At 38.6% G+C, this 12,375-nt stretch overlaps 1 protein-coding gene across 1 annotated transcript in view; it reads left to right on the forward strand.

The window, feature by feature from the left end:
* Positions 1-12,375, forward strand: part of Rnf180 (ring finger protein 180) — a 150,310-nt gene that overhangs the window by 17,744 nt on the left and 120,191 nt on the right. The window contains exon 2 of the mRNA XM_057789736.1: positions 1,962-2,096. Within this exon, the coding sequence (XP_057645719.1) occupies positions 1,962-2,096 (135 nt within the window). The remainder of the gene's footprint in view (positions 1-1,961; positions 2,097-12,375) is intronic.

Genomic DNA, 12,375 nt, shown 5'->3' on the forward strand with positions numbered 1-12,375 from the left:
ACTGCAGGATATGAGAACATTGACCTCAAATGTAAACAATGTATAAGTATCTTGATCAGAGGTAGAAATGTATAGTGCAATATGATAAATATATCCTAAAATTGCATCAGTATGCAAAATATTTTGAGCAGAGGAAGAAACATGCATGCATATGATATGACAAAGTAACATTACCTAGGTGAACAAATATTGTAAACAGAAATAGGAGCATATTCAATATAACATATAATTTGAATTTGTATCAATGTACAAGAATCTATACCAATGTAAATTGTCTATAAATAATAGCTCACAAGTATTCTCACTATTACTATTATTATTAATGTAAACTCACACTGATCTACCTATTATGTTATTCAATTCATTTTTTTTCTTTTTTCAAAATAAATCCCTGAGCCAACTTAATTTCCAACAAAATAAGACAAGGCAAAGCCCTCCTATCTAGGCTGGACAAGGCAACCCAACAGGAAGAGTCCCAAGAGCAGAAAAAGGAGTCAGAGATACACCTGCTTCCATTGTTAGGAGTCCCACAACATGACCAAGCTAACAGCCATAACATAAATGCAAAGAACCCATGCAGGTCCCCTGCTTGGCATTTAAGTCTCCGTGAACCCCTGCTAGCCCTGCTTAGTTGATTTAGTGGGCCATACTCTCCTGTTCACCACCACTTTAAAGTAAGTACTTCAATTTCACTAAAAAGTACATATACTTAAATTTTAATCATGTACCTATATTTTAATGCCCCATCTTAAAACATTTTATTGAAAAAATATGCAATATATTTTGGTGATGTTTTCTTCATCCCAGTTTCTCCCAGATCCTCTCCAAGCCCTTACCCATCCAATTTTATGTTTGTCTCTTTTTCAAAAACAAAAATAAAAGAAACAAATAAAAAGCTACAAAACAACCCTACAAAAATGAAAATCAAGATGAAGAATGAATGTTTATAATTATTTGCCATGATTCTTTTTTGAAAAAGTCACATTCATTTATTTACTTATTTTATGTGTGTAAAGGGAGGATTCACCTGCCACAGTGCTTTTATGGAGGTCAGAGAACAACTTGCAGGGGTTGCTCTCTTTCTATCATGTGGATATCCTGCATCAAATAGGTCTTCAGCATTGGAAGCAATAAGCTCTACCCACTGAGCATTCCACTCAAGACTCTTAAAAGCACTGTAATGACTTAGATTTTTCTCTTGAGCTTTAGCTTTAAAAAAAAAAATCAGTAGTGGGAGACATAAAGCATCCTAGAAAACAAGCTGGTACTCACTACATAATGCATTATAATAAAAATTAAATAAATTTTCTATGTCAGACATTTTATAATAAAGTGCTCTTTGCCTAAGACATGCTAACTAGTACATAGGTATCTGTTACCTCTCACAAAACCTGCTGTTGAAGTGATCCCAAAAGCTGCAGCAGGGTGTTTTTCACAGAGGAGTGTCCATCAGTGCAGCTATTGCAATTCCGGAGAAACCAGCTCCAGATTCAGGTGCACTGAACTCTCCTGCATCAGTTTGGGACTTACAGAATGCTACTACTTCACTCACGATGGGCAATGAGAGGAAATCATGCTGTACCTAGACTGGAGCGATAGGCATGTCCACCCACTCAAGTGGCCTAGGAAAGGTATTTATCTATGGAAGATGTAAGGAATTCTGGCTTAGAGCCAGGACCAGATTTTTAAGTGTTTTGGGTGCCTACCAAAACACCTTTATTAGTGTTGGGGGGTGTTGAATGTTTGTGCATTGATTTGATCCTGCTGTTAAATCCTGTAGCCGGCTGTGTGTGGCAAAGAGCGCTCATACACTGATTTGGGGTCAGGACACAGGGTGGGGAGCAGCGGTCTCTAGCACCACAGTAACCAATGTTTTTTCATTCTCTATGTAACTGTTGCTTTAATGATTTAGAGATATCTGATGCAGCTTGCCATTCTAAAAATCATTAACGTCCCCACAGATGAAAAGAAGCAAAGAGTCAACAGCCAAACAAACCAGTGACGAGCAAGCAGGTACTCTTTGTTGTTGGAAATGTAGAAGATGTATTGCAAGTTCTACCTGCCTCATGAATTGCCTTGAGAATCAAGTGATTGAGGTGAGTAGTTCTGGCTTCAAGAGTTTTAGAGTACAGAAATTTTGGAGACACACCATCCGTGCACACCTATTCCTCCACACCTGAACGCATGACAGATACCTTTTAAAATCTGATAGATTCCCGTGGATGAAAACCTAAAGCATTGCATGCCAGTGTTTTATTGCATATAATTTGTATAGACTAAAACTTGTTTACAGCTTGAGAACTTAATTATCTCTAATATGAATAAATTCAAGATAATTTCCATGATCCCAGAAGTCTGTCTTTGTTCTCCAAGGTTGATATAGCCTATTCTTGCCAGTTGTTCCAATGAAAGAAAATCATGTGCATTCTTTTTGCCTCATATTTTTCTGAGCATCAGATTTTCCAGTTTCACTCATGTGTTAACGTGCAACAGTTTCTTGAATTCTATGTCATTTGTGCGTATGACAGGTGCCATTGTTTTCTACTGAGGGACCTTTATACTTACCCCACTTTTAGATTATATGTGTTTTGTGCTATGGAAATTAGTGTAAAGGTCTTTCTCTTATTGTTGCAATTTATAATATAAGGTCCTACACTCGCCCAGAATAGAATATAACAAAGGTTTATTTAATAAGGGGTGAACTCACAGAAAGGGTAGCAATCTGCGGTCCTCTGTGTGCGCTGGGAACTGGAACCAAATCCTGCAGCCAAGAGGCCCATGCACACTTTACGTCTGCATTTATGCTGCATGAGACCACATGCAGGTGGGCTGGTATCTTAAAGGCTGTTGGCTGAAGGAGTTCCCACAGCACCTCTCCCTTTTGTCTAAATGAGAGTTCCAAACCCAATACAAAACTATATAGAATAAGAAAAGATATCAAGTATAAAAATTAGAATTACAACCAGCATAAACAATATCAAGAAACATATGCTAAATGTTTCAATAGTTAACTGAGTTTAAGAAGTCTAAGTCTTATATTAGTAATGGCTTGGCTAAGTCATGATAGGAAATTAATTGTGACTATCTAGTCTTCAACCCCATTGAAGGCCTGAGGAGGTAAATAATATTACTTGAGTAAACAGGAAGTGCAATCAAGCAACTTCCAAAAGGTGTAAGAAAGGACAGAGACAACTGGCTACCTGGGCAATCACCCAAAGTCTCATTTTCAGTGTTGGAGCAACCAACATTGGCTAAGGACTAGAGTAACTAGCAAACCATTTTCAGAGTTAGGAAAATTTTCAAAACTATCTTATCCTGTCTTGGCAAGGTATTACTTTTACTTGTATTTTTACTTTTTATTTATTTATTAAAATTTATTAATTTTACTTGTATCCTACAAGTGGCCGAGGCAGGGGCAGTTCCTTGCCCAAAAGGCCAGTTTTGCCAAGAAGAACACAAGCTCCAAGTGAAGTGTCTTCAGTGCCCAACATTCTCTCAGGAATAGATTGGTGGGTGCTGCCAGGAGCAATCATGTCTCATGTCAACAGAATCCTAAGTTATTTAAATGCCATATTCTACAGTACTTTGAAGTGGTTGAAGATTACCTATTATGTGGAATATAATCTCTATGCATCGAAAGAACCTGATTGGTCTTAACTATAAGTATAACAAGCATGGGTGACTATTGATCTATAATTCTTAATACCTATATAGTTTAAAGACAATGCCTTCATATTAAACAGTCTTTAAATAACTATGCAGGATATGAGAACAATGGCTTCAAAATGTAAATAATCTATAAATATCTTTATTGGAGGTAGAAATATATAGTGTAATATGATTAATATATCCTAAAATTGCATCAGTATGCAAAATATCTTAAGCAGAGGTAGAAACATGCATGCATTCAATATGACAAAATAACTTTGCCTAGGTTCACAAATATTGTAAACAGACATAGGAGCATATTCAATATGACAAATATAATATGAATATGTATCAATGTACAAGAATCTATACCAATGTAAATTTTCTATAAATAATAGCTCACAAGTATTCTCATTATTACTTACTATTATTATTACTCACACTGATCTACCTATTACCCCATTCAATTCCTTTTTTTCTCTCTTTTCAAAGAAGATCCTTGAGCCTTCTTAATTCCCACCAACCCCCACCCTATACCACTTATAATCAACCCCTAATAGATGTCCCTAATCCTGAGGACAAACTTTGTTGGGAGAGGGGATGTCATCTTCTAGAATTACTTCCAGCTGTCGTGGGGGCGATGTTCTTTCTCTGGGATCCTGGGAAGCTAAAATGATGGTTAAGTTTCAAGATTACTGTCTGGTGTAACTGCAAATAGTCTCTGAGTATTTGGTAGGGTTTTTCTGAGGCTCTTATTTTGAGTTCTAGCCAGAACATTGTAAAAGGGTGCACCATTTCAGCTAACCAAGTTGGAATCATCTTGAACAGCTTGTACCCAAAATCTACCTTAAAATAATGCTATCAGCATCATAATGTCGTATCAAACAGGTGGAGTCGTTGTTGTGGGGCTCCATCTTCTTCCTGAAAACTTCAAAGATTACTACAGGAAAATTTATTGTTCATTGTGGAAAACTTAAACATTATTCATATAGACATATATTCAATGAAAGGTACAATAGAGACAAAAAGAGCTATGGGAAGAAGTAAAATTTTTCCTGAATTCTTACTTCTTTCTGTCCCATACCAGATGGTTCCTGATATGAGACAGAAACTTTAAATTTTTCTTTAAACAACATGTTTGGATATAGAGAAGGATAGCCATTGTCCAACTCCAAAACCAGCTTTGATTTTTAAACGATTTAGGCATATTATTAAACTAAGAAGTATGTATGTATGTATGGTATGTGTGTTCAGGTAATGAAATTTTAACCCTGCAGAGATATGGTACTGTAAGTGCTGTATCATTAGAATTTGCCTTATATTTTGTTGGCAGCTAATACTGGAAACTGCTTTTTTAAAAATACTTATTGATTCAAAGACATTTTATAGTTATGTTGTTTGTTTTTATTATTTGCACTTATTTATTCATTAGAGTAATTAGAGGAAAATAATCTGTTGTCTCTACCTTAAGTATAAGAAGACTGAGATACACAGAAAAGTAATTTTGCTCAAGTTCACAGTGTGTCTAGGCACTGAGTCTGGGCAGTTCTAGGATACATTGGGATTAGATGCTTTATATAGCAAGAGAGAATATGGGAGGTAAAAAGGAAAGGACAGCTAGCTGTCTGTGAGATGAGGAACCCTCACCAAAGGCCAGATAATCAGGCACCCTGACTTTGGACAGGTAGCCTCTAAAACAATACAAAAGTATGTCTCTGTTGTTTAGTTCCTTCAGCTTAATAGAATTTTATTATGGCAACCTGAGAGGATCTACCACAGGGCTATTATAGGCACTGGAAATCTGAAGATCAACAAAAGAGTGATTATTTGTTCAGGGTTATCTGTTTCCAGGATTTATCACTCACTATTAGTATGCCATATTAACATAATTATAATTCTTTCATTATTGTAGATCCATTATAATAAATATCATTAGTTTAAATTTCTGTATTAATGTTGAACATTTATTTTTTACTAATCATAGAAATATTAGATATTAGTCAATCAAAGAAGTGCTCAGTTATTATCTATAGAATTGGCAAAAGAAAAAGTATAGGGCATGGTAAGAGAGGGAGATTGACAGAGTTCTGGGCCTATCTGCAAGGAGAAGGCTTCTTCAGGGACTGGATAAGTGAAGGTGTATAGGACACAGAGTATGGAAACCTCCAGCATCATCCTGTTCAAAGTCTCTGTGGTATGTCCACAACACCAAAAAGTCCAAAGAATTTGGGGTCTCTTAAGTTAGTAACCCTTTAAACATTTAACTAATAACAAATAGCAATGCTAAATGATAGTCTTCTATGGAGTTTGTCCCTGGGTCTGCACAGCAGCAGTTAAACAGTATGGGTTACTCATTTTTTAAGAATTTGATGAGATAATGTTACTGTTTACACTTTAAAACCAATTTGTAAACATCTTTCAGAATATTATTTAATGGTACTAAATCATCAGTGTTTAAACATTGAAACCATACAATGGAAATTTCAAAATTAAGTCCCATTCAATGTTAAAAACTCATACATGTCCTGTATAGACAACTGAAGCCATTCTGTGCTCAGAAAGCAAAATACAAGAGAGGTGCACTAGTGCCCCCTGCTGCCTAGATAAATTATTTTACTTATAAGCATTGTGTATCTTCCTGCCAGCTTTATGAGAAATTAGCTTAGGTCTTTTTGGTTGTTTTTTTCTTTTTTGTTGTTGTTGTTGTTTTCTCCTCTCTCCTTTTACATCTCACTTGATAAAAACAATCTCACTATAATGTTTAAAATCTTAGTGAAATAGCTTTTTTAGACTTTATGTTCCTTATTACTAAGGACAAAATGTTTGCTGTTTAAAAGGCTTTAAATGCCTCTAGTCAGGCTGTTTTTGATTCATCTTTTAGGTTTTTTACTTAGTTTGGAGTACAAATTATGGGCTTCATTATGGCATTAAAACATGTACATAGCACTTTCTTTTTCATGTATTTGTCTCCTTCGTAATGCTTCCGACTCTTTCCCTACTATATTCTACTCCCTCACCTCAAAACATTCTCTATTCGGCCTCCATGTTCAATAAGAATGTACACGTGCACACACACGGGCACACGTGGGCACACGCACACACACATAAGAATGTACACTGCACACACACGGGCACACGTGGGCACACGCACACACACATAAGAATGTACACGTGCACACACACGGGCATACGTGGGCACATACACACACCTAAGAATGTACACGTGCACACACACGGGCACACGTGGGCACATGCACACACACACATAGATCTGTTTCTCTAACATGAAAGAGCAACTGTTCTGGTAAGCATGTTTGGTTTTATTAATAGTTCTTAAAGTGGTTTCCTTGGGATGTCACAAAGCAGAAGCAGCCAGCGGAGCTTCCTCCCCAAACGCACCTTCCCATACACATTAGTCGGTCATTTTGGCTAATTTAAAAGTAAGCTTTAGGTTTGCTTTTCGTGTGTGTTGGAGAAATTGCCAGTGCTTTAAATCCTCGGACAGGAGATAAAGGTTAGTGCATGGTCCTAGAATGTGTAGCTTTATCTGCTGCTGGAGGCAGCAGCTGGAAACTCAGTGCCTTAGAACTGAAGCTGAACTAACTGGCTGGAGATCATTGCATTATTAGTAGTATGTGACCTTGACAAGTTGCTGAAAAGTTGCTTAATTTTCCTTGTTTTAGCATTCTTAGCTCTAACATGGAAAAATGCTTAAAGCAATTCCTGGGGCATAGTGAGCATAATGTAAGCATTTTCTGCTTAATAAAAATTGTAAGAACGCTTACTGAGAAGCTTCACCTGTGTACAGCTACTGTTTTGGTATTGGCTCATGGAGGAACATTCAGGAAGCTTCTGAAGACTTAATAGTGGGTAATGGTCTCTGAGGATTATGATAAATATCTTGTGATGAATATTGTCAGTTTATAAGAGTGGATGAAATAATGAAATCTGTGTAGTGAAATGACACACGAGAGCTTCACAGCAAAGCTTCTGACATGTCAGTACATCCTCTTACCAACTGTGTGTGGCCCACACTTTAAAGTCAATAATCTGTTTGTCTTTCTACCAGTGTGGATTTTTTTTCATTTGTTCCTTCTTTCATTTTATTGTTTTTGCTAATCTGTAAATAATCTTGGAAAGTCAGGGCAGATTCTGGGTTCTGTAATAGAAAGATGATCTTATTTGTCAATTCTGATATGCTTCATCTGTAGGAGGCTCTTATGATTCGTTAGTTGTGCTAAACTGTGCAAGTGTCACCTTCTGATGGGAAGAGCTCAAGAGCCCGGGTGTCTTACAAAGTTGACCCCATTCTCCAAAGCCTCTGTTCTCCATACTTTCATTTTGTTTCAAAGACATAGTATTTAGGGAAAACTATGGTGTGGGCTTTTATTGTGTGACTTCCAAGTCATTTCCCAGACTCTTTTATAAACAGATTAAAACTTGATCTAGTGGAGCATGACCATATAGAAGCAATACTGATGTTAATAATTTCATTTTTAAATAAAGACTTTCCAACAGTACAGAAAAATGAAAGCATGTGTGCTGTTAGCCGTGCACATTTTGGTAATCTTCAAAGGAAAAAAAACTTGCAAGCCAGAGTGATTGGAGTTCATCAAAATTACACTGAATATTGGAAAGTTGCATGCCGGTGGTGCCAAGCAGGTGGACATGTCCCCTGTATGTCAGTCACCGTCACATGATCTGAGGGTCATGACTCCTACATCATTCCATGCAGTTTACCACTCAGTGAGATCTGCACTTAGGACCTACAGAAAGAAAGACCACTACTTCAGCATTTGGATTAAGAATTTCCAGCATGAACAAAATAAGACTATACTTCAGTTTAGGGATATGTAGAAAATGAAATGGCAGTTATCTTTCCTATCTCTCGAAGGTTAGTTTCTGGACCCTACACAAGTTCCAAAATGTACAGATGTTCATGGCCCATATTGCATATGACCTTGTGCAGCTTTGTGCAAGCTTTAAATTGTCTCTGGGTTGCTTTTAATATTTGATATGATTTATACTATGTAAGTAGTCATCTTATGACATTTCTAGATATAAATTACTGTAATGGTGATGCATTTTTCTGATTTTCTGGTTCATTGGATCTATGGATTTGGAGACTATATATGCAGAGAATAAATTATTTAGAAAATAATAATATATTTGGGATAGCCCTTCAGCAGACTCCTGATCTTGACCAAGATTATTTTCTTGAGTGCCACTTGTATTTTCTCTAGAACTTGCTGGAAGTTGCTACTCAAGGGCTGTAGAAAGTAACAACCATAGATTTCTTAAAGTTTGAAGGCCTAGAATTATCAGTGACTAAACAATGCTAGAATGTTTTTCCAGGGGGTAGAAAAATTATAATAATTGTATTATGTGTTGAGTGTCAGGAAAAGGATTCAGAAGTGTTTTCTTGTTTTTATGTAGTTTGCTTGCTTTTGAATGAGAAAGTAGGGACCCATTGTGTTTTCTTACGATATTTGAAAGAACTACAGGGCTTTCTGCCCGTAGTTCTTTTAGCTTGTGAGCCACTAGCCTGGTGTGGAAGGGCTGCAGTTCTAGACTGTGGTTCTGCGAACCTTCTGGGCTGTCGTCTCAGAGAACTTTGCCAGCTCCATTAGGTCTCAACACTCTTGTCTTTGAAAGGGGCTGGATCAGCTCTTTCCAGCCTCTGAAATTTCCTTCTCTGTCATCTTTGCCATCTGTGAGAAGTTGACTACAGGATCTTACATAGATACTGTGCTCCCCAGGAGCTCTTGTCCGCCTGTACAATGGCATAGTATTTACAGAGAACTTCTGAGGTCAACACAGATCAAATTAGTTCTCGGTGGTCCTAATTTCATTGCTTTATAGGTTTTGATCTCTTGTGGCTGAATTCTTGGTTGTCTTTGAAACATTCTAATCATTGGAGCAAGGAGTTGCTTACTTATCATTTAGGAGGGTTCATTCCATGGTCACTGAACTCTGTGTTCTGGGCCTGGAGTGAGGCAGCACAGTGTGCCAGGCAAGCAGGAGTGTTCAGCAAATACTCCTCATATCGTGGCAGACAGAAGACAGAGAAGAGGACCAACTGGAACCTTCAAAAAGTCATGGCCTCAGGGACCTACCTCTTCTTGATGTTCCTCCTGAATTTTCCTGGGACTCCCCCAAAAGCACCAACTTCTGAATGCCAAGGGTCACCATAGGAGCCTCAGTGCTTTTGTGCCCACCTCAATCCATGCTCTTTTCAAACATAAAGTACAGTCATTCCTTCCTGCTAACTGCAAAGTCTCAGGCTTCCAGCTCCACCTCCATCATGTAAAGCCCAGTCTCATGTAAATCAGTTTCATGTAAATCAGATGTAGATGAGACAAGCTCCTCCAGATGGGAGCCTGTGAGATCAGAATAAACTCTGAGCTTCTAAAACAATGGCCAGCCAGGCATAGGAAAGGTAATCTCTTTTGAAAAGGAGAAAACTAGACAGCTGGTCCCAAGTAGGTATGGAATCCAGCAGGGCTAAGGGTGCTGCATTTTACAGGGGAAACACCACCTTCTGGACACCTTTCCTTGCAGGGGTGGATCCAGAGACCTGCAGTTCTGCTCTGATTGCTTGTGTGAGTGACTCCATGCCTGTAGGGATAGATACAGAAACCTCTGGACCCCTGCCCTGACAACTTGTGTGGGTTTTATTAGTACACCAGCTCTTCGGGATTGGAGCCTTCCTGTCTGCAGCTCTCCTGGAGTTCTATGCTAACAGCATTCTATATTTGTGTCTGTGGTCTCAAGATTGGCCTAACTCCCATAGATTCAGTCTACAAAGACTCCTTCCCCATGCCAAGTTCTTGGAATGCTCCCATGCAGTTGGCTATATCCTTTGGGATCTAGGTGGAGAAAGCCTTGCTGCATAGCTTTTGGATTCTGAGTATACAAATAACCACCAAAGTTTACAGCTTATACCTTACAGACCTGGGCTGCACAAGGGCCCACTGGAGCCCTTGCCCCAGAATGCAGGAAGCAAAGACTTGACTACAGCAGAAGCCTTGATATTTGAGGGACCTTTCTGGATACCTTGTCTGCAAGGGCCTAGCTTATCTGGAAAACACTGAACTGCCTTCAGCATCATCCTCTCACTGTGCGCTGAGGAGGAAAGCCCGTTTTCTGTCTGTCCATATCACTTTCCTTAGAAAAGGTCTCTTAGTCTCACCTCTTGGGTCTGGGAGTTATGCAGGTATTGAGGACAAGGCCACCAAAGTTAGAGGTATAAGCAGAGGTGGAATTTTTCTTTTGTCCCAGCCTCTCGATTCCAAATAATCACACAAAAACTTTATTAATTACAGAATGTTTGACCTATATTGCTCAGGCTTATTACTAAATAGCTATTACAACTTAAATTATCCTATTTCTAATCTACATTTTGCCATGTGGCTTTGACAATTTTCCTGTTCCCTAGCATGTCTTGCTTCCCTGGTGGCTGGCTTGCATCTCCCTTCTCTTCTCTGTATTTTCAGCTTGATTTCCATCTGGCCTTATTCTGCCTTGCTTTAGACCAAAGCAGCCTCCTTATTAATCAATGGGAGGAATACATCTTCACACATACAGAGGGATTATCCTGCAGCACACCAGCAACTTTATTTCATCACCATAGGGTGCCAGAACTTCTAAGAATTTGGGATCACAGGCAGGTTCCAGATCAGACACTGTGACCCCAAGAAGAGGGAGTAGGTCCTTTTTAAGCAAAAGCCACAAGTGTATGTGTGTAAGGGCAGGGTCGGGGTGATATAAGAAAAAAGAAAAAGAGTTTGTACAATTTGAGGTCAAGTCCTCCAGGAATTTACAACTTGTGGTAACAACAAGGTGTTTGTACAGGGGATTTGTAGAAGCTTGTTTATGCAGGTCTGTGGTTATGTTAGCATGGCTCTTGACACAGCTGGGGCCTTGTCTTAATTTTAACCAACTGTTCTCACTGTGACTGAGAATATAGGGCAAGGGTCAGGCAATCGAAGACGCTGGGTAGGAGGGCTAATGTTCAGACTTACCCTGGGCCGTTCCACCTTAGAGATTCCTTGCCTGTCTGTCATTTCCCTTCTACTTTATTTTCACCGTGTGCAGTTGGAAGCCTTGCAGCATCTTCAATGCTTTGCTGCTTACATACTTTTTTTTCCTGTAAAATATCCCAGTTTCCCACACTTACATTCTGTCTTCCCTAAAGTCAGACTCAGGTCACCCAAATTCTTTGGTATTTTTTATTTTCAAGGAGAGCTTTTGGTTGTCCTTGTTTGGATTTTAATTTTTTTAAAGACAGGCTCACTCTGAAGCTATTTTAGCCTCAAGTCCTATGCTCCTGCCTCAGACTCCTCAGTGCTGGGTTTCCAGGTACTCACCAGCATGCCCAAATTACAAATTACAGAATCTTCCCTAGACCTACATTTCTACCCATGTATGATTGCCTCTGTTTAACCCTAATAGGAGCCTGCTGGACCTTGCTGCAGCTCCTTTGTTCTCTGCCCGTTCACTCCTGGCAGTCTAGACTTCTCCCAGCATGCCCTTCAAAACCATTCCAGCCTCTACCCATTTCCAGTTACAAAGTCTAGGTTATGTGTGTTAATAGCTGCATCATGCTTGTCTGGTGTCATTTTTTAGCCTTGTTCTATTTTGTCCCATTATATCAAACAACACAGAGATGGAGTAACTCTACAATGATTTTATTTTTTTTTTAATTATAGGTACGTATATGATAGG

The sequence above is a fragment of the Chionomys nivalis genome, chromosome 15 (assembly GCF_950005125.1).
Source record: "Chionomys nivalis chromosome 15, mChiNiv1.1, whole genome shotgun sequence".
NCBI classification, from domain to species: Eukaryota; Metazoa; Chordata; class Mammalia; order Rodentia; family Cricetidae; genus Chionomys; species Chionomys nivalis.